Raw genomic sequence first — 20,968 nt, forward strand, 5'->3', positions numbered from 1 at the left:
TTCCCCCGACCGGAAATAGTTTCAAATTTAAATCTAACCGCCTCCGCGCGAGCATTGGCTGTAGCTGGCCAATCAGAGGCAACGGCAGACAGACTTCCGGTCGGAGCTCAGCGGGCACGTGATAGTGCTGAGTGAGGAAGGGGAGATTGTACAGGGGGGGGTGGGGAGTGCACAATGAGTGAAAGACGTTGTCATTTTAGCTTGAAAGCTGTTTTGGTGGAGCAGTGTTGAGGTAAAAGCCGAACTCAGTCACTGAGGGGGGTAGGGAAACATTCCTCGCTATCAGAGCAACTAGCAGGATTCGCAGAGGAGGATCCGTGCAGCAAAGTTTGTCCAGCAGTTGTACTCTCAGCGACAAGATTTACATTAGCTAACACGCAAGAAGTGCGTTCAAAGCAAAACCCGAGTGAGGCTGGTGCGAAGACTTTCGGGTTCCGACCATTGATTTTTGCACGCTAATTATGAATTCCGTGTTTGTGGTTCTCATAAGAGCATTACTGTATTGCGTAATACAGCGTTATGCTTCTGCACATCATCAACATGCACCTCAGTCTTATTCAATTACAGTGGATGCATCTGAAGCCCAAAGAGAGTTGAGACACTTCTGGAAGAGTACAGGATTTTGGTAGGTTTTTTTAAAAAATAATTTTTGCCATGGAAACAGTACAAAATTGTCACCATCAGGAAACAGACTGAGATTTTAATTCTAAAGGAGGTGAAAGATTACATACCTGTTTGATATCATGGGAGGTAATAAAGGCGTTAATGGGACTAAACACGGAAAAATTCCCTGGACGCTAGGATTTTAAAAGAGGTGGTTACAACATAAGACAAACTTTGTTTTTCTAGAATTTCCTAGATTCTAGAATGATCTCCATGGATTAGAAGTGGTATCTTTGCTTTTCAAAAAAGAATGGACTGAGGGGAAAAAAAGAACTGTAGACCAATTAACTTGATATTGGTAGCATGAAAGTCTATTATTGGGGACAGGATAACAAGACACTTAGAAAATCATAATATGGATAGGCAGAGTAAACGTGGCTTTATGGAAAGGAAATCATTTTTGACAAACCTGTAAAGAATTTTCTGTGAGTGAATAAGAGAAAACAAGTAGATGTACTGTATTTGGAATTTCAGAAAAAGATGCCCATGATTATGTAAAATTAGAGCTCATGGCATTGGAGGTAATACATTTAGTATGGATTGAGGATGGAACTGATAGAAAGCAGGAATAAACAATTTTTTAAAAATGATATGCTGCAACTAGTGGGATCCTTGACACTCAGTGCTTGAGCTTCAGTTATTTAGAATTTAGGCCATTACCTCCTACTTGATTAGCTGGAAGAAGTGCAGTGGAATGTTATGTGATAGAAGAATGTCTCTGAAACTGTTGTGAGACTGGCCTTGTTATGGTGCAGAAATCCAGGCCACATCGAGGAAAGAGGAATGATAATTGGATTATAAGGAAAATTGGATGCTGTGATGGATTTGTAGAGTGAAGAAAAAGGGCAAGTTTAGGAACCAGAATGTCAAGGGGTCAGTGAAGATTATGGGAGCATCAAGTAAAGTTGTTGAGAAGAGATCAAAATGGTATGGTCATCTGTTTCAGAGAGAGAGGAATGCAAAGAGGGGAATGATGGAGATGGGAGTATAAGCTAGGAGAAGAGAAAGGCCTGAGAGGAAAGGTGCAGTTGGAAAAGACTTAAATATAAGGGGATTGGAAAAAGAATGGTTAGAGATAGGAGAAAATGGAGAAGGGTGATCAACCAGCAATTTGTGATGCCAGATAAAATGAGAGAAGCTGGAAAAAGATCAGTGATTTACATGAGGCAACTGGGTACACAGTATCCAAGTTTGCTGACGATAGACGAGTGGACAGGGTGCACTGTAGCTAAGTTTACTCGCAATAGAAAGTTAGGTTGGAAAGTAAGCTGTGAGGAGGATGCAAAGAGGCTGCCAAAATAATTAGATTGTTAAGTGAGTAGGCAAGAATATTTGTTCAGGCAATCATGCACGACCTACCCATCACAAATCCATGCTGATTCTCAGCTGAACATTTTCAGGGGTTTCAGTCAACCAATTTTAAGTATAGATTCTCATAATGTCCCACCAACAGATGTTAGAAATACTTGTCTATAAGTTCCTGTTTTTCACCCCCTCACCTTAAATAGTGGATTGACATGCATAATTTGCCTGTTGAAAGTAATGGTTACCAAAATAAAGAAGCTTTAAAAGCTAATAGTTAAGGTATCTGCAATGTTCTCATCTAACTATCTGGTTCTGAGGATTTGTCACTTTTTTAATATTATTTTGTTTTTTGCTGTTATTTTTCTTGTGTTAATTATGTAACTCTCTGTGCCTGATTGGTGTGCCAGAAATGACAATCTTGTCCTAAACTGTAAATACTACACAAGAGTCACCTTCAAACCTTCTGATGGGTAATGTGCTTTTGGATGCGGTCTTCGATATACGAGAGAGGTTTGAGGATAGATCTTGGGGGATGTCAGATAGACGAGAATAATCAGATAAAAATGGAAATGGTGAGTGCAGTTCCACCAAGCTGGATGAAGATGGCTAGACATTGTGATTAGTTGTGACATTGGCAGAGGACTATATGGTCAGCTGTATCAAAAGCTGCAGGCTGGATGAAATGTATGAGGAGGGACAGTGTATCTTTGTCACAGCCATGACTAGAAAAGAAAATGAGATAAGGGCTAGAGCAGCTGGGCCTTAGAGGAAGTTTGGTCTGGTGGATCAGGGAGGGAAGGAAAGTGACATATCTGGTTGATGTTACTTGATGATAAAGAAATTCTTGCACTTCTCACACTTGTTGAGGTTGACAGTGATGATGAAATGGTAGAGGAGTTTAAGAAAATGGTTCCGCAATGGAGAAAATTAGTCAGAGGTTATCTTTTTTCTTCCAAAATAGTAGTCATTTACAACTCAGAAGTGACCACTTGACTCAATATGCCAATGTTGACTCTGAAAGAGCAGTTGTACTTCATTCCAAGTAGTTGTCTAATGCCTTTGTAAACTATTATTGAAACAGTTTTTGTTCTATTCCAGAAAGAAAGAAGATAAAAGATGGTAGTAGAGCCAGTTTTTAACTCCTCCTTGGATTTATTTGTAGAATGAAACATTGCAAGTATTCATTTCCAAACCTGAGATATCACAGTTTCAATGAATGTCTTTTTAATGTGCGTTTAAGTGAAAACATCCACCAACAATTAAATACAATTAGCATTTTTACCATCTTGTGTATAAATAGACAAGGACCCATTTAGAATAAAATACTTAATTGGACTAAGGCCACTTTCATTGGATTGAGAATAGATTTGTTCTGGTAATGTGAAATCAAAAAGTGACAACTAATCTGTAATTGAATAATGGGTAGCTTCTAAATCAGTTATTTATACTTTATACTTGGCCTCTTATCTAAATAATTGATATAATGTATCCAAATTTGCTGAAGATACAAAGCTAATGAGGTAAGTTGTGAGGAGACTGAATAGAGATATAATTGGGATAAGTGATTGGATAGGAAGCTGTTAAATGGGATATATTGTGAGGAAGTGTATCGTTATTCACTTTGGTTGTAAGAGTGGAAAAATATGATTTGTTTTTTGGCCAGAATGTGCTATCCACAAATAATAAGATTAAGTCCAGCCCAACCACTCCTCACCCCATCACTGCTTTCAATTATCAGGAAACTAATTAAAGGTACCAAGTCGTCTGCTCTTTGAAGTGACACTTCCAAATATTCTGTGCAACCATGCTCCTTTTGGGTTCTGTGGGGACTCAAATATGCATGATCTACAGTTTGCTGATGACTGCAGTGTTGTTGCCACCAGGCCTCATTGCAGCCTTGGCCCAAAAATGACAAAAGAGCTAAAATTCCAGAGATGAGAGCAACTGCTGTTGATATTGAAACAACAATATCTGGAAACACTTGTAAAACTGAAGTTAATAGTAATTAGAGGGAAAACCCTCCACTGGCTGGATCCATACTGAACACACAGGTTGTTGATATCTGTCCTATGATTTGTGGATGAATTGACAGAGCAGGCTGGTCTCAACCTGCAAATCGTTGGGCACTTGGAGGCAGGAAGTAGTGCGATCCAAAGTGAGGGGGTGTGCTGCCTTTTCTTCTCTGCAGCTGCCCTGCCTCGTCATAAAGGCTGGGACTTGAAATGTGAACACCACAAGACGTCTCACAACACCAGGTTAAAGTCCAACAGGTTTATTTGGTGGCAAACACACTAGCTTTCGGGGCTCTGTCCCTTCATCAGGTGAGTGAGGAGTTCTGATCACGGACAGGGCATATAAAGGCACACACTCAGTTTACAGAATACTGATTAGAATGCAAGTCTTTACAGCTGATCAAGTTTTGAAGGTGCAGACAATGTGAGTGGAGATAGCATTAAGCATAGGTTAAAGAGATGTGTATTGTCTCCAGACAGGACAATGAGTGAGATGTTACAAGCCCAGGCAAGTCACGGAACCCAAGATCCTAGTTGAGACCGTCCTCATGAATGTGGGACTTGGCTATCAGACTCTGCGCTGTCATGTGTTGTGAAGGCCGCCTTGGAAAACGCTTACCCGAAGATCAGAGGCCAAATGCCCGTGACTGCTGAAGTGTTTGCTAACAGGAAGAGAACAGTCTTGCCTGGTGATTGTCGAGCGATGATCATTCATCCATTGTCGTAGGGTCTGCATTGTCTCCCCAATGTACCATGCCTCGACTTCCTTTCTTGCAGCGTATTAGGTAGACAATGTTGGCCGAGTTGCAAGAGTATGTACTGTGTACCTGGTGGATGGTGTTCTCTCGTGAGATGACGGCATCCATGTCGATGATGTGGCATGTCTCGCAGAGGTTGCTGTGGCAGGGTTGTGTGTTGTCGAGGTAACTGTTCTCCTGAAGGCTGGGTAGTTTGGTGCAGACAATGGTCTGTTTGAGGTTGTGCAGGTGTTCGAAGGCAAGAATTGGGGGTTTGGGAGTGGCGCTTGACAAGATGTTCATCTTCATCAGTGACATGTTGAAGACTCCAGAGAAGATGTCGTAGCTTCTCCGCTCCGGAGAAGAACTAGACGACAAAGGGTACTCTGTCAACCGTGTCCCGTGTTTGTCTTCTGAGGAGGTTGGTGCGGTTTTTTGCTGTGGTGCATTGGAACTGTCGATCAATGAGTCAAGCGCCATATCCTGTTGTTGAGGGCATCTTTCATTGTCTGGAAGTGTCTGTTACAGAATAGCCATGGGGACCAAATTCGCACCTCAGTATGCCAACATCTTTGTGCACAGGCTCGAACAAAATTTCTTCACCGCACAGGACCTTCAGCCGATGCTGTACGCTGGATATATCAATGATATTTTCTTCCTTTGGATTCATGGTGAACTATCACTGAAACAACTATATGAGAATATCAACGTTCCATCCCACCGTCAGACTCACCGGGGACTACTCTCTGGAATCGGTTGCATTATTGGACACACGCATCTTCATTAAGGATGGTCACCTCAGCATTGCATTATACCAGAAGCCCATGGATAACTTCACAATGCTCCACTTCTCCAGTTTCCACCCTCAACACGTTGAAGAAGCCATCCCCTACGGAGAAGCCCTCCGTGTACACAGATCTGCTCAGATGAAGAGGTTTGCAACATACACCTCCAGACACTGAAAGGTGCCCTCATAAGAACAGGATATGGCGCTTGACTCATCGGTCAACAGTTCCAACACGCCACAGCGAAAAACCGCACCGACGACCTCAAGAGAAACATGGGATGTGGTGGACAGAGTACCCTTTGTCATCCAGTACTTCCCCAGAGCTGAGAAGCTGCGGCATCTTCTCCGGAGTCTTCAACATATTATTGATGAAGTCAAACATCTCGCCAAGGCCATCTCCACGCCCCCACTTCTTGCCTTCAAACAACCGCACAACCTCATAGACCATTGTCCGCAGCAAACTACCCAGATTTCAGGAGAACAGTGATCACAACACCACACAAGCCTGCCACAGCAAGATATGCCAGATCATTGACACAGATGCCATCATCTCACGTGAGAACATCATCCACCAGGTACACAGTACATACTCTTGCAACTCGGCCAATGTTGTCTACCTGATCTGCTGCAGGAAAGGATGTACTGAGGCATGGTACATTGGGGAGATCATGCAGATGCCTCAACAATGAATGAATGAACACCTGCTCGACAATCACCAGGCAAGACTGTTCTCTTCCTGTTGGCGAACACTTCAGCAGTCACAGCCATTCAGCCTCGCATTCTCCAAGGTGGCCTTCACGACACACAACAGCGCAGAGACTGATAGCCAAGCTCCGCACACGTGAGGACGGCCTCATGCCACACTATTTGTAACCCCCATGACTTGCCTGGGCTTGTAACATCTCACTTACTGCCTTGTCTGGAGACAATACACATCTCTTTTAACATAATCTTAATGCTATCTCCACTCTCATTGTCTGCACCTTTCAAGACTTGATTAACTGTAAAGACTTGCATTCTAATCAGTATTCTGTAAACTGTGTGTGCCTTTGTATGCCCTGTTTGTGATCAGAACTCCCCACTCACCTGACAAAGGGGCAGAGCCCTGAAAGTTAGTGGTGTTTGCTACCAAATAAACTTGTTGGACTTTAACCTGGTGTTGTGAGACTTCTTACTGTGTTTACCTCAGTCCAACACTGGCATCTCCACATCATAACTTAAAACATGCATTTTGGCCGGAATAACGTAGGGGAGAGTTATATGATAAAGGGTAAGCCCATAAGGAATATAGAATCGCAGCGAGACGTGGGGGTGCAAATGCACAAGTCTTTGAAGGTGGCAGTACAAGTGGAGAAGGTTGTGAAGAAAGCCTATAGTATGTTGGCCTTTATAGGAAGGGGTATAGAATATAAGAGCTGGAGTCTAATGTTGCAGTTGTATAGAACGTTGGTTAGGCATTTGGAGTACTGCGTACAGTTTACTACCCGAAGGACGTGGAGACTCTGGAGAGAGTGCAGAGGAGGTTTACCAGGATGTTGCCTGGTATGGAAGGACTGGGTTATGAGGAAAGATTGAGCAAATTGGGGCTGTTTTCCCTTGAAAGACGGCGACTGAGGAGGGGATCTAGTAGAGGTATATAAGATTATGAAGAGAATAGATAGAGTAAGGTTGTTAAGAAGGCGTACGGTGTCTTGGCGTTTATTGGTAGGGGGATTGAATTTAGGAGTCGCAGTGTAATGTTGCAACTGTACACTGCTCTAGTGCGGCCGCACTTGGAGTACTGTGTGCAGTTCTGGTCCCCGCATTACAAGAAGGATGTGGAGGCGTTGGAGAGGGTGCAGAGGAGGTTTACTAGGATGTTGCCTGGTATGGTGGGGAGGTCCTATGAGGAGAGACTGAGGGATTTAGGGTTGTTTTCGTTGGAAAGAAGGCGGCTAAGAGGGGATCTTATTGAAACATATAAGATGATTAGAGGTTTAGATAGGGTGGATAGTGATAGCCTTTTTCCTCGGATGGAGAAAGCTAGCACGAGGGGGCATGGCTTTAAATTAAGGGGGGGTAGCTACAGGACGGATGTCAGGGGTAGGTTCTTTACCCAGCGGGTGGTGAGGGATTGGAATGCCCTGCCTGCTGCAGTTGTAAATGCGTCTAGTTTGGGGGCGTTTAAGAGATCTCTGGATAGGTTTATGGACGAAAAGGGATTGGTATAGGCTAGTGGGTCATTGTTTTTGTAACTGGTCGGCGCAACATCGTGGGCCGAAGGGCCTGTTCTGCGCTGTAATGTTCTATGTTTTAAACAGAAGTAAGCTATTTCCTACGGTAGAGACACATAGTACGAGGGGCCACGGGCTTAAGGTGAGGGGGGAGAGGTATAACACAGATATTAGAGGGAGGTTTTTCACACAGAGGGTAGTGGGGGTATGGAATGCTCTGCCAAGTAAGGTGGTGGAGGCAAGTATGCTAGAGTTGTTTTAAGAGTAACTTAGACAGGCACGTGAGTGGGTTGGAGATGGGAGGATATAGGAGATTGTTTTAAATAATGTTCATTAGCATTGGGGCATCCCTGGTAAGGTAAATGGATATGGTATGATAATGTTTCTTCTCTTTTTTTCATTCACAGGTTTTAAGTCGGTCTGCCTTGTTGTCCAACGAGGGGCATACACCCGATGGGTCGTACTTGGGCTGCCCTTGGTTGTTCGAGATTGGCCTAGTGCTTCATGTCGTTAGTGTGTGCTTAAACTGGACCTGATGGGCAAGACAACAGCTCAGTGACTATCACTGTTTGCTGTGCAGACACATGGATTTGGGCCAGTGTCTGTGGGAGTTTGCGCATTCTCCCCGTGCTTGCGTGGGTGTTCTCCGGGTGCTCCGGTTTCCTCCCACACCCCAAAGATGTGCTATTAGACTGATTGGCAGTAATAAATTGTCCCTAAATTAGTTTCTCTCAATGTGGATGGCCATAGATAGGGGTCATGGGTGGAGGGGGGGACTGGTCGTGTTAAAATGTCGGCGCGGGCTCGTTGGGCCGAGGGGCCTGTTTCCCGGGCTGTTTTGTTCTTTGTGATGCAGCTTGATAGGCAGTTTGTTTCCATTTTGAATGATTGGTAGAAAGCCTCTCCTAGTTATTAATGTCAATGCTTCTGCTCTTCGAGGAGAGCTTCAGAGTGTCTTTGAAGTGTTTCCTTTATCCTCCCCTAGAACTCTGGTCATTGAGAGTTGAGAGAACAGGACTTAGTAGGAGAGATTTGTTTGTCTCTCAAGACAGAGTGTATAGTCCATCAAAGTTAATTTTGCCTGAATACTTGTGGACCTGTCTTTAATGGGGGATGTTAGAGTTTGTTTGGTTTCACATTGGATCTGAAAAATGCAGCAGAGGCATTGCCGATGAAGTTTCTTTAGTGCGGTTAACTGACATTGAAATGTGGACCGGTCTCTGCACCTCCAGAAGCATGGTGATAATAGCTGCTCTGTCCACTAGGACTTCAGTTGACTTGCAGAGTTCTTTGTTCTCAGACATCTTTACAGTTTGTAAAAGGCTGAACTGGCACAGTTGATTTAATGTTGGATTTCCTGCTTAATGGTTATCTTTTGAGAGGTGGCTGCAAATCTCAACATTTTTTGCTCAACATATCTGAGTCCCCCTCTCAACATATGCGAGGTAAAATATTTTGCTGATCAGTTGTGAGTTGATATGAGTTTTGCTTTTGGCAGTGTTTAAAGACAGTTTGAAGGGATTGAGAATGCTTTGCTAGTCTGATGCAGATTGGGGGTAATTACACTGCAGTCATCAGCAACTACAGATTGTGCATATCTGTCATGATCAATTTAGGTTTGATGTGGAGATGCCGGCGTTGGACTGAGGTAAACATAAGAACGTAAGAAGTAGGAGCAGGAGTAGGCCATCTAGCCATTGGAGCCTGCCCCGCCATTCAATAAGATGATGGCTGATCTGAAGTGGCTCTGTTCCATTTTCCTGCTTTCTCCCCATAATCCTTAATTCTCTTGTCTACCAAAAACCCATCTACCCGTGACTTAAATATATTTAGCGAGGTAGCCTCCACCACTTCAACGGGCAGAGAATTCCAGAGATTCACCACCCTTTGAGTGAAGAAGTTCCTCCTCAACTCCGTTCTAAACTGCACACACGCACACGCACACACACCCTGCCCCTTATCTTGAGGCTGTGCCCTCTAGTCCTGCCGTACTTTCTGAGCGGGAAGAATCTCTCTACCTCTACCCTATCCATCCCCTTCATTATCTTATACACAAAACACAAAGAAATCCCACAACACCAGTTTAAAGTCCAAACAAGTTTATTTGTAGCAAACGCCACAAGCTTTTGGGACAGCCTGTCCCTTCGTCAGGTGGCTGGGAGTTCTGTTGCTAAAAATGATACAAAGACACAAACTCAATTTACATGCATAATAAGTGGAATGTGAGTCTTTACAGCTAATCAATTCTTAAAGGTACAGACAATGTGAGTGGAAAGAGCTTTAAGCACAGGTTAAAGAGATGTGTATTGTTTCCAGACAGGACAGTTAGTGAGATTTTGCAAGTCCAGGCAAGTTGTGGGGGTTACAGATAGTGTGACATGAACCCAAGATCCTGGTTGAGGCCGTTCTCATGTGTGCGGAACTTGGCTATCAGTTTCTGCTCAGCAACTCTGTGCTGTCGTGTGTCCTGAAGGCCGTCTTGGACTTTAAACTGGTGTTGTGGGATTTCTTTGCAATTTAGGTTTTGCATGGGATTGATTAAGGTTAAAGAGTTTCCCATCTAGACGATGTTTAATACTGACACCAGAGGGCCATTGATCTTTAATGAGGTGACTAACTATTGTTAGGTAGATTGTAAATAGTAAGGGGGCCATCACAGAGCCTTGCTTTATCCCGTTCTGGATTTTGTAAATAGCTGTTTCAGCTCTCTGTCAAGAAGTTGCAGTCCTATCATAATGAAGCAATTGCAGAATTATAATGAAGCTTCTTGGACATTCAAATCTTTGAAATATACTCAAAACCCTTGTGTTTTCCTGATTCAAATACTATGGTGAGGTCATTGAGTGCAACAGAGAGTCCCTGATGGTGTTCTCAACATTTTTTTTTGGATTTGTCTGGCAACAAAGACCATGTCAGAGGTTTCCCTGGAAGGCCTAAAGCCATATTCTGTCTTTGGGAGGATTTCCCCAGCCACATGGAGTAGGAGATCCAGGAGAATTCATGACAATTTTCACTAATGTAGACAATGGGGAAAAATCTTGATAGTTTCCACAACATGATGCTTTCCCCTTTTTGGTTATAATTATTGTACTTCCAAAGTCAGTACACATTTTATACTCTTGATTTTTTTTTGTAGTATTGATCCCTCAGTATTTTTTATAAGCTTCCCCTTTTTTATTTAACTTCTCTTTGACATTGAGAAGCATCTGGAATTTTTAGTCTCACCATTTTTCTTTAAGGGCACATATTTGTTTTGAATCCTCCCTATCTTTTCCTTAAATGCCTCACTAATCTAGCACTGATTTATACATTATGTAGCTGTTTCCAGTCTACTTTGCTAAGTCGCATTTCAGTTTAGTAAAATTAGCATTACCTCAATTGGGAACGTTTTTCCTGGCCCATTATGAGCAGGAACCAAGATGAAATCTTGGTTCAATCTCATAACATAGGAATTATAAGAACTAGGAGCACAAGTAGGTAATTCAGTCCCTGGACTCTGCTCTGCCATCCAATACGATAATGGCTGGTTCATCTTGGCCTCAACTCCATTTACCTGCCATTCATCATTGTAGTTCAAACCCTTACTAATTAAAATTCTGTCCACCTCTTTCTTAAATTTACTCAAAATCCCACATTCACCACACTCTGGGGTAGTAAATTCCACAGACTCGCTACCTTTGAGAGAAATAATTTCTCCTCTTTTTAAATCTGCTACTCCTTATCCTAAAGCTAAAACCTCTCGTTCTAGATTGCTGTACAAGAGAAACATCTTCTCCATGTCTACTTTGTCATTCCTTCTTATCATCTTGTACATCTTAGTTAGATCTCCCCTCATTCTTCTAACTCCAGGAAAGAGTGGCCTAAATGGCCCAATCTCTCTTCATAAGTCAATCCCTCACCTCTGGAATCAATCTAGTGAACTTCCTCCAAACCACCAACTGCATCCTCCCTCAAGTCGGGGGACCAAAACGGCACATAATATTCTAAGTGTGGTTTCACTAATGCTTCGTACAGTAGCAGCAACTCTTCATTAATTTTATATTCTATTCCTTAAGCAATAAGTGCTAAGATTTAATTTGCGTTCCTTTTATTATGTGCTGTACTTGCTAGTACTAGTTTTCTGATTCATGCATGAGAACACCCAAGTCCCTCTGCACCAAAGCGCTTTTCTCTCCTTTTAGATAATTTGCCTTTGTATTTTTCCTACCAAAGTGCTTAACATCACACTTGTCCACACTAAACTCCATCTGCCAAATGTTGTCCCATTCACTTAACCTATCCATATCCATATGTAAATTTCTTGTTTCATTATTGCAACTTTCTATCCCACCTATTTTAGTGTCATCTGCAAATTTGGCAACATATCACTGCATCCAAATCATTGATATAGATTGTAAATAATTTGGGGTCTGAGGGCTGAACCCTGTGGCACCCCCCTAGTTACATCCTGCCAACCTGAGGAAAAACTCATTTTTCTCAACTCTGCTTTCTGTTGGTTAGCTAATCCCCTATCCAAGCTAATAAATTGCCCATAATCCCATGTGAAGTAACTTTGAGTATTAAACCTTTTGTGCGGCACCTTATCAATTGCCTTCTGGAAATCCAGATAAACTGCATCCACAGGAATTCCATTATCCACCTTCCTTGTTACATCTTCGAAGAACTCAAGCAAATTAGTCAAATATAATTTACCCTTCATAAAACCACGCAAACTCTGATCAGTTGCATTTTGAATTTCTATATGTCCAGTTATTACTTCCATTATAATGGACCCTAACAATTTCCCAATGGCAGATGTTAAACTAATTAGCCTCTGGTTTCCTTCCTTTTGCCTCCCTCCCTTTTCGAATAAGGCATTATATTAGCATTTTTCCAATCTACTGGAACCATTCCTGCATCCAGGGAATTTTGGAATATTGTAACCAATGGATCTAACGCCATTTCCTTTAAGACCCTAGGATGAAGGCCATCAGGCCCTGGAGATTTGCCTGCCTGCAATCCCAGAAGTTTGCTCAGTACGTCTTCCCCAGTGATAGTTCTGAGTTCCTCCCTTTCTATAACGTCTGCATTTTCTGTTTCTATCGGGATGATACTCATTTCCTCCGCTGAGAAAACATGCAAAACGTTGACTCAGTGTCTCAGCCATTTCTGCATTCGCCACTATCAACTCCCCAGCCTAATTTTCAATGGGGCCAATAATCACTTTAGCTACTGTTTCTCTTCATATACTTTTTGTTGTCCATTTTTATATTTTGCGCAAGTTTTCTTTCATAATTTACCTTTGCTCTTTATATTACTTTCTTAGTGACCCTTTGTTGATCTTTAAATCTTCCCAATTCAGACTCATCTCTAACCTGTACTCCTACCTTCTTTAACTTTGACTTCCTAATTTTTCATGCAAGTGAACCCTCACCCCCACTGTTTAGTTGAAAGCACTCCCTACCTCCCTAATAATATGGTCTACAAGAACTCTGGTCTCAGCATCATTCAGTTGTAGGCCCTCCCATGGTAGAGCCTCCATTTTCCCCAGTATTGATGCCACTGTCCACAAACCAAAACCCACTTCTCTGATGCCAGTCTCTGAGCCATCTATTAATCTCTCTAATTTTATGTGCCCTAGCCAATTTGCATGTGACTCAGATAATAATCCAAGAGGAGGTTCTATTTTTTAATACAGTGCTTGATTCCTCAAACTGCCTACACAGAACCTCCATCTTATTGGCACCAACATGGACCATGATCATGGGATATTCCGTCTCCCACTGCAAATTTCTCTTCAGCCCAGAGCAGATATCCTGAACCCCAGCACCAGATCGGCAACACAGCCTTTGAGACTCTCGATCCTGGCTGCAGAGAACAGTGTCTATTCTCCTGACTATCCCTAACTACTCCCATCATCTGCAAAGCAGGCTCAAGGGAAGGGTTGTTGAATCAAGAAACAGACTGGATCAATCTGCTAGCCTTTTTGCTCTGACATCCTGCACAATCTGGTGAAGGCAACTGGTCTAGAGAGAGTGATATGAAAGTGTTGGACTGCTGTTTAAATATAGTGCTGGGACTTCAAACCCACCGGCTGACAGCAGGCAGACGAATCAGCAGCCCGTCAGCCAGAGATTCAGAGCGGAACTTCCCTGTGCATAATTAATCCCACTATTGTGGCCAGTGAGAGAGGTTCGAGCTGCCCATCCTCACACTTAATCACAGAAACTGAGAATTCCACCCATTAACTCTCCTGACCTGCAGAGTATTCCAAGCATTTTCTGTTTTTCATATTTTCAGCTTCTGTAGCTTTTTTTTAGCGTTATTAATGATTCCTTTCCCATCATCCCCCATTATAGTTACAATTGTTGTTTTCATCAGTATTGTGCCGCAAGGTGTACGTCTCAATAATTGGCTGATTTAATGAAACAGCATGTTCATTGTGTTGTTCATAATAGGCAGAGTGCAAACTATACCCAACGAGCCCATGCTTGCAAAACCCATGACAAAATGCCTGCCATGAGTGGGCTGCACTTGATGAACTATCCTGAGCACTCTAATAGCTGCACTAACAACCAAGTTTGGACCATCAATGGAATTGTAATGTGGCTCTTTTAGCTTACTAGAGGTGACATACAGGGACCAGTATTCTGTAGCAGAAGGAGTGTGTTCAAGACTTGCACCTTTTTTGAATTACCAGATAACAGAGAGCTTATAGTTCCCAGTTGCTTTACCCATGGCAACTCCTTGGCAAATCAATTTTGATTGGCCAAGCAATCAGCATTCTTTCCTCCTGTAGTATAAATTGTCATGATAGTTTGAAATTTATAACGTATCTTTTCAGCAATGTCAGTCAATTTATTTTAAAACTGTACTGTGACATCTCAGTGCAATATTTAACTCTGTCCACCAGGTGGCATGGTGGCAATCCACTGCGCAAACATTTGTAAAGGTGAATAAGACTTACCTCACATGGTGAAGCACAGATCAAATTAGAAGCGCTTAAAAGCCCAGATGTTGCAGTGCAAGGTTCCAGCAAAAGTGTCTTGAAGAAATGGAAACTGAAATCCTAGATCAGTTGTCTGATGTTTGTAGTGTTTTGGATAAGGTAGTGAAGCAAAAGTGCTCAGAAGTTTCACAGTATCCTAATCTCGTTATTTCTCCGGTGGACGGCCAAGTTATTAACTTTGAGAAAAATTCGGTTTTGAAGATAGTTACATTCAATTCTTGTGTTGACAGCGCAATAAAGAAACAGAAGGTGCAGAGTCCATAACTGGTTGATGAGTTGCTGTGCAGTTGACTAAAGAAGCTCAAGTGTGATTACTTTGCTGGTCTTCACTCATGTGAATTTCAAAGTTTCAACTTTGCAAAATGCAAATATAGAAAATGCAGAAATATAAAAGCGACTACCAGATTAACTGTAGAAGTGTTAGATTCTCGAAGACTGGCAACCAAGGACTTGTGATCTGTCAGGGCTGAAGTAAAATTTAAAAAGTTATTTGGCAAATGAGGTTTGTGTTTGAACATGCTGCTGAGACACTCTTTGTATAGTTGTTCCATTGCTATTTATTTTTCATGGGCCCTGCAGCTCCCTGAAACAGCTCCGCAGTGGCTAGGATCTGAGGGAGCACAACAGAAGTACCAGGCAGCACCCTCTCTTTTCTCAGAGCCTGCCCTTCTTCCCACCCTCCCCAGCAGCGATCAACCTTTCCCAGTTCGTGTATCACATTGGTTAATTGGCCACCCGTTTAGGGCTGATTGCGGCATTTTGTGCCTGCTCTGGTCCTGCTGAGTGTGCATGCTGACAGATGAAAATTTCAAGCCCTGCTTTCAGATTTGCTTTCTACTTTGGAATTGTGTCCGTTCTACCTTTAAATGGTGTTCATTGCTTCTGGCCTTTTAAGTAGGTTTATAACCATAGTCATTTTTTTATTTCTGAAATCGTTGAGAACATAGAACATTACAGCGCAGTACAGGCCCTTCGACCCTCGATGGTTACACAGGCGCAACAATCTAAAGCCCATCTAACCTTCACTATTCCAATATCATCCTTATGCTCATCCTTCCCTGATCTTACTGAAACATCTAAACCCCAGAACCTGCAACAACCATTCCTGTCTGTGCTCTATCCATGTTCGAAATGGCCACAACATCGACATCCCAGGTACCAACCCATGCTGCAAGTTCACCCACCTTATTCTGGATGCTCCTGGCATTGAAGTAGACGCACTTTAAACCACCTTTCTGCCTGCCGGTACACTCCTGCAACCTTGAAACCTTATTCATGACCCCTGTGTAGACCATCCTGTTTGTAAAGGTCCCACCTACCCCAGAATGACCCCCAATTATCCAGGTATCTGAATCCCTTCCTCCTGCACCATCCCTGTAGCCACGTGTTCAACTGGTGTCTCTCCCTATTCCTCTCCTCGCTAGCACATGGCACAGGTAACACACCAGAGATAGCAACTCTGTTTGTTCTAGCTCTAAGCTTCCACCCTAACTCCCTGAATTTCTGCCTTACATCCCCATCCTTTTTCCTACCTATGTCTTTGGTGCCTATGTGGACTACGACTTGGGGCTGGTCCCCCTCCCCCTTGAGGATCCCGAAAACACGATCCGAGACATCACGGACCCCGGCACCTGGCAGACAATACACCAACCGCGAGTCTGTCTTGTTCCCACAGAATGTCCTGTCTGTCCTGCTAGCTATGGAGTTCCCAAAGAACAACGCTCTACTCTTCTCCCCGCTTCTCTTCTGAGCAACAGGGGCAGACTCTGTGCCAGAGACCTGTACCCCATGGCTTACCCCTGGTAAGTCGTCCCCCAACAGTATCCAAAAAGGTATACTTGTACGGAGAAGTGGCCACAGAGGATCACTGCACTGACTGCTTCTAACAGTCATCCAAGTATCTTCATTTCTAGGAGTAACTACCTCCCTGTAGCTTTTAACTATAACTGTTTCTGTCTTCCGAATGATCCTGAGTTCATCCAGTTCCAGCTCCAGTTCCCTAACAGTCTTCAAGGAGCTGTAATTGGGTGCACTTCCTGCAGGTGGACTCAGCTGGAATGCTAATGGTGTCCCTCACCTCAAACACCCCACAGGATGCCTGCACTACCACCCCTGCTAACTTCCCTTACTAAGAAACAAAAGAGAAAAGAAAAAAGCTTACCTGCTCTCATTTTGAATAATTTGTAGTATATTCCACACTAACTTGTAATACTAACTGATGGATAAATGCTTGAATAGTTAAAACTCTGCCTAAAATTCTTGGGAGCTTGGCTTGGGTTTTGGCTGATCATTACATCATTGATAACATTGGCCTTTCAGCCCCTGGAGCCTGTTTCAGTTGTTAAATCCTGGTTAATCTAAATATTAACTCAATTTCCCTAATTTATTTCTGTAATCCTTTGTCCGTAACACAAATCTATTGATGTCAGTTTCCAAGCTCTCAATTAGTCTAACCTCAATAGCTTTTTTGGTGGGAATTCAGGACTTCTGTGTTACGTTGAGGTATTTTCTGGCATCACCTTTGAATGGCCTAGCTTTAACTTTTTTGGTTTAGACTTGCACCCATCAGTGGAAATAGTTCCTCTGTGTTTGCCCTATTGACCTTATTGGACCATCCTTAATCTTTTGTACTCAAAATTTGCTTATACAACTTGTCTTCATAATTTAACCATTGCGACCCAGGTGTCATTTTGGTGGAGCTGTTCTGAGAATCCCCATGACCTCAGTTTTGATATTATTCATTCAGCCAGACTCTGTCTGTATCTCTGTATTTGATAAGTTTGAACAATAATCAAATTTGTTCATGCTTTCTTTGTCATCTGTAATTCCATTCTGTTCCTACATTAAAATAATTTGTAATATATTCCACACTAGTTTGTAATACTGTGTTTGTTAAATATATGGTTACAATTTTGATCTGATTTTGCAATTAATTTTTTTAAATGGTGCGTTTATTTTTGTTCTCTTACATTCCTTTCACAGTCCCCCTCTGCCGCACAACAAAGCCGATGTATTTGACCTAAGCAGAGACCAACAACTGAACCTTGCGTATATTGCCTCGGTACCTCACGCTGGCATAGAGCAAGTTCGAATTCACTGGCTTTTAGAACTAGTCACAATTCAGTAAGTTTTCTGGATCATGTTTTTAGGAATATAGATGGTCTGAAATGTTTCCATGATTTTCCTTTTATCTCCAGTTATAATCTACCATTAATCTTTGAATATAAGTGTAAAGGCTTATTTCCCATAAGGAGTGTTAGGTTTGTTGTCAGAATTAGTTCTTGATGGTTTAAAGAATATAAATTGAATATAAAATAGAATGTAGATGGTGGTGATAGTGGGAATAGCCAATTTCAACATTTGCTTATTATCATTTTACTTTGAGGTTTGTAGCTTGACGTGGACAGCACAATGCAATCTCTTTATATGGCTAGTTCAGTTTCTTTTTAATGGTAACCACCAGGATGTTGATGGTGGGAGATTCAATGATGGTAATGCTGTTGAATGTCATGGGGAAATGGCTAGATATTCTCTGGAGATGGTCACTATCAGGCACTAGTGTGGCATAAATGTTACTTGCCACTTACCAGTTTAAATGTTATCTATGCTGCTGCATATGGACACAGACCTGCTTCAGTATTTTGAGGAGCCGTGAATGATATTGAAACTGAAATCCTAAGTGAACATCCCCACTTTTGACCTTATGATTGAGGGAAGGTCATTGGTGAAGCAGCTGGAGATGGCCAGGCTTAGAGCATTACCCTGGGGAACTCATGCAGCGATACTCTGAGATGATTGGCTTCCAACAACTACAATATTCTTCTTTTGTGTTTAGTATGCATCCAATCAATAGGTAATTTTCCCCCTGATTCTCACTAACTTGTTTTGTTAGGCCTCCTTGATGCTGCACTGACCCAAATTCTGCCTTGATGCCAAGGGCAGTCACACTCATCATGCCTCCGGAATTTAGCTCTTTAGTTCATGTTTGGACCATGGCTGTAATGAGGTCAGGAGCCGAGTGGCCCTGGCAGAATCCAAATTGAGCAATCGGGGAGCAAGTTATTGTTTTTTAAGTGCCACTTGATAGCACTGTCAGTGACACCTCGCCACTTTGCTGACGATCAAGAAGAGACTGATGGAGTGATAATTGACTGGATTGGATTTGTCTGCTTTGTGGACAGGATGTGCCTGGTCAATTTTCTCATTGGCTAGTAGATGCTGGCATTGTAGCTGTACCATTGTCACCAATGGACCTTTTAACAATTCATTGTAGCCTCTGTCTCACCAGCAATTTTCCCAAAACCTGCATTATCACGTTATAGGAGTCTTATTTAAATACGTTAATGAAGAAACTGCCTGTCTACGACTGGACACAGTGGGCTTGGGCTGTAGTTTATGCATATGGAAGTTTAACTCCTGTGTCTATGTTGTGTGTGTCTATGTCTCTGTGTCATGTGTGTGACATTGCTTCAAAGCTGTGTCTCAATTGACCGCATGTTCCTCTTTGGTGGATCCTGGTAATAAATGACAACTCTGGGCAACCCCTAAGCAACCTCTCCATAGTTTACAAGCTGACGACACTTCAAACAGTGGACATGCATATTGCTATAACTCCTTATGAGTATTTATGGTGACATCTCCCCTTGATGTGTTGTCCAATTCTAAATGTTGGTAAGCATGGTTCATATCCAGTTTGATATATATCAGACCCCAGACAATTTTGCATACACTTTCTGTTTTGGGGATAGGTACCTATTCAGTTTTGCAGCCTGGTTTACCATCAGCTTGTGGTCCTTGCAGGTATGGATGGTCTTGTCTTGCTTAACTATTGGCAAAATGTGTGCTGCCCAATCTACAAATTGTATGGATCTGATGATGTCCAAATCTTAGTCATTTTAGCTCTGTCTCTATCTTCTCTACTAATGCACAGGGCACAGACCTTGCTCTACAAAATCTCAGGCTGACTTCTGGATCTACATGGATTTTTGCTTGCAATCCTTAGATCTTTTCCAGTTCCTCCTGGAATGCATTCTTGTAATTTCTCATGACTTTCTGCAGGCCCCTGTCTTTTGTTTTAAAATAATTCTAGCCAGTTCAATTTGATCTCTTGGAGCCAGTCATGCCCCATTAAACTTACTCCTTGGCCAGGCACCACCATCAACAGTAGTTGCGAAGACTGCTGTCTATAACGCACTGGAGTTATGGCCGACCCTACTATTTTGATGGCCTGTCTGGTATATGTAGCTAGCTTTACTGCAGTGTTCTTCAAAAGGGTGGCACAGTGGTTAGCACTGCTGTCTCACAGTGCCAGGGACCCAATTTCAGTTCCAGCCTGGGGTGACTATCTGTGTGGAGTCTGCACGTTTTCCACGTGTCTGTTTGGGTTTCCTCTGGGTGCTCACGTTTCCTCCCACAATCCAAAGATGTGTAGGTTAGGCGAATTGGCCAAACTAAATTGCCTCTTAATGTCCAAAGAAGAATAGGTTAGGTGGATTACAGGGTTATGGAAATAAGATGGGGGTGTGGGCCTGGGTAAGATGCAGACTTGATGGGCTGACTGACCACCTTTTGCATTGTAGGGATTCTGTGACTCTTGGGCATTGAACCCCTTCTTGGAGATACTGGTAGGTTTTGAAGTAGGGAAAAGGTGAATGCATTTTGTACCCGAAGGGAAAGAGTTAATGGATTTTGTACCTAGAATACGTCACAAACATAACCTTTTCATCATGACTGATCTTCTTTAGTTTATACTGCTTCTGGCATTAATATGTTATTTTTTCATGTATTACATGCTTTAACTCTCATTTTTATAAAGACAGATAGTTTAATGTGGCTGTTATTTTGTGGACTTTGTAAATCTTACCTATTTGTGTTAGTTGGACATCGTTACACAGATGGTAGTTTTACGATACCTGCTTTTGACAGCTGCTGATGGCAGATCGCGATACCGGCTTTTAACAGGAAGAGTCCTGCTGAGACAGCCGCGATCGCACAAGTAACTTCAAAGACAGGGATGCTAGTACTGCTGCAGAAGGGTTTTGAATCGTGACCGTGTGTCATGACTGCAGCTGCCAGCTGGACTGCAATTCCTGATTAACTCTGGGGCTGCATCACGACCCAGGAAGGAAGACTCGAAGATTTGGCTGGAATTGGAACTTTGAATTGTGATTGATACTAAGACTCATGATGTATAAATGCCCACTTGTGTTTGTGTTTTATGAGAAGTTTGGTAGTCCCTGCTTCTCCCACAATTCTGGAATACA

At 42.5% G+C, this 20,968-nt stretch overlaps 1 protein-coding gene across 3 annotated transcripts in view; it reads left to right on the top strand.

Annotated features, from left to right (window-relative positions):
• Positions 1-162: 162 nt before the first annotated feature.
• idua (alpha-L-iduronidase) overlaps positions 163-20,968 on the top strand; it is a 239,199-nt gene continuing 218,393 nt past the window's right edge. For all 3 annotated transcript variants that reach the window (XM_080193489.1, XM_080193490.1, XM_080193491.1), the window contains exons 1-2: positions 163-625; positions 17,688-17,828. In XM_080193489.1, coding sequence (XP_080049615.1) covers positions 462-625; positions 17,688-17,828 — 305 coding nt within the window. In that variant the 5' untranslated portion in view covers positions 163-461. The remainder of the gene's footprint in view (positions 626-17,687; positions 17,829-20,968) is intronic.

This window comes from Carcharhinus amblyrhynchos, chromosome 1, assembly GCF_965287045.1.
Source record: "Carcharhinus amblyrhynchos chromosome 1, sCarAmb.v2.hapA, whole genome shotgun sequence".
Classification (NCBI taxonomy): Eukaryota; Metazoa; Chordata; class Chondrichthyes; order Carcharhiniformes; family Carcharhinidae; genus Carcharhinus; species Carcharhinus amblyrhynchos.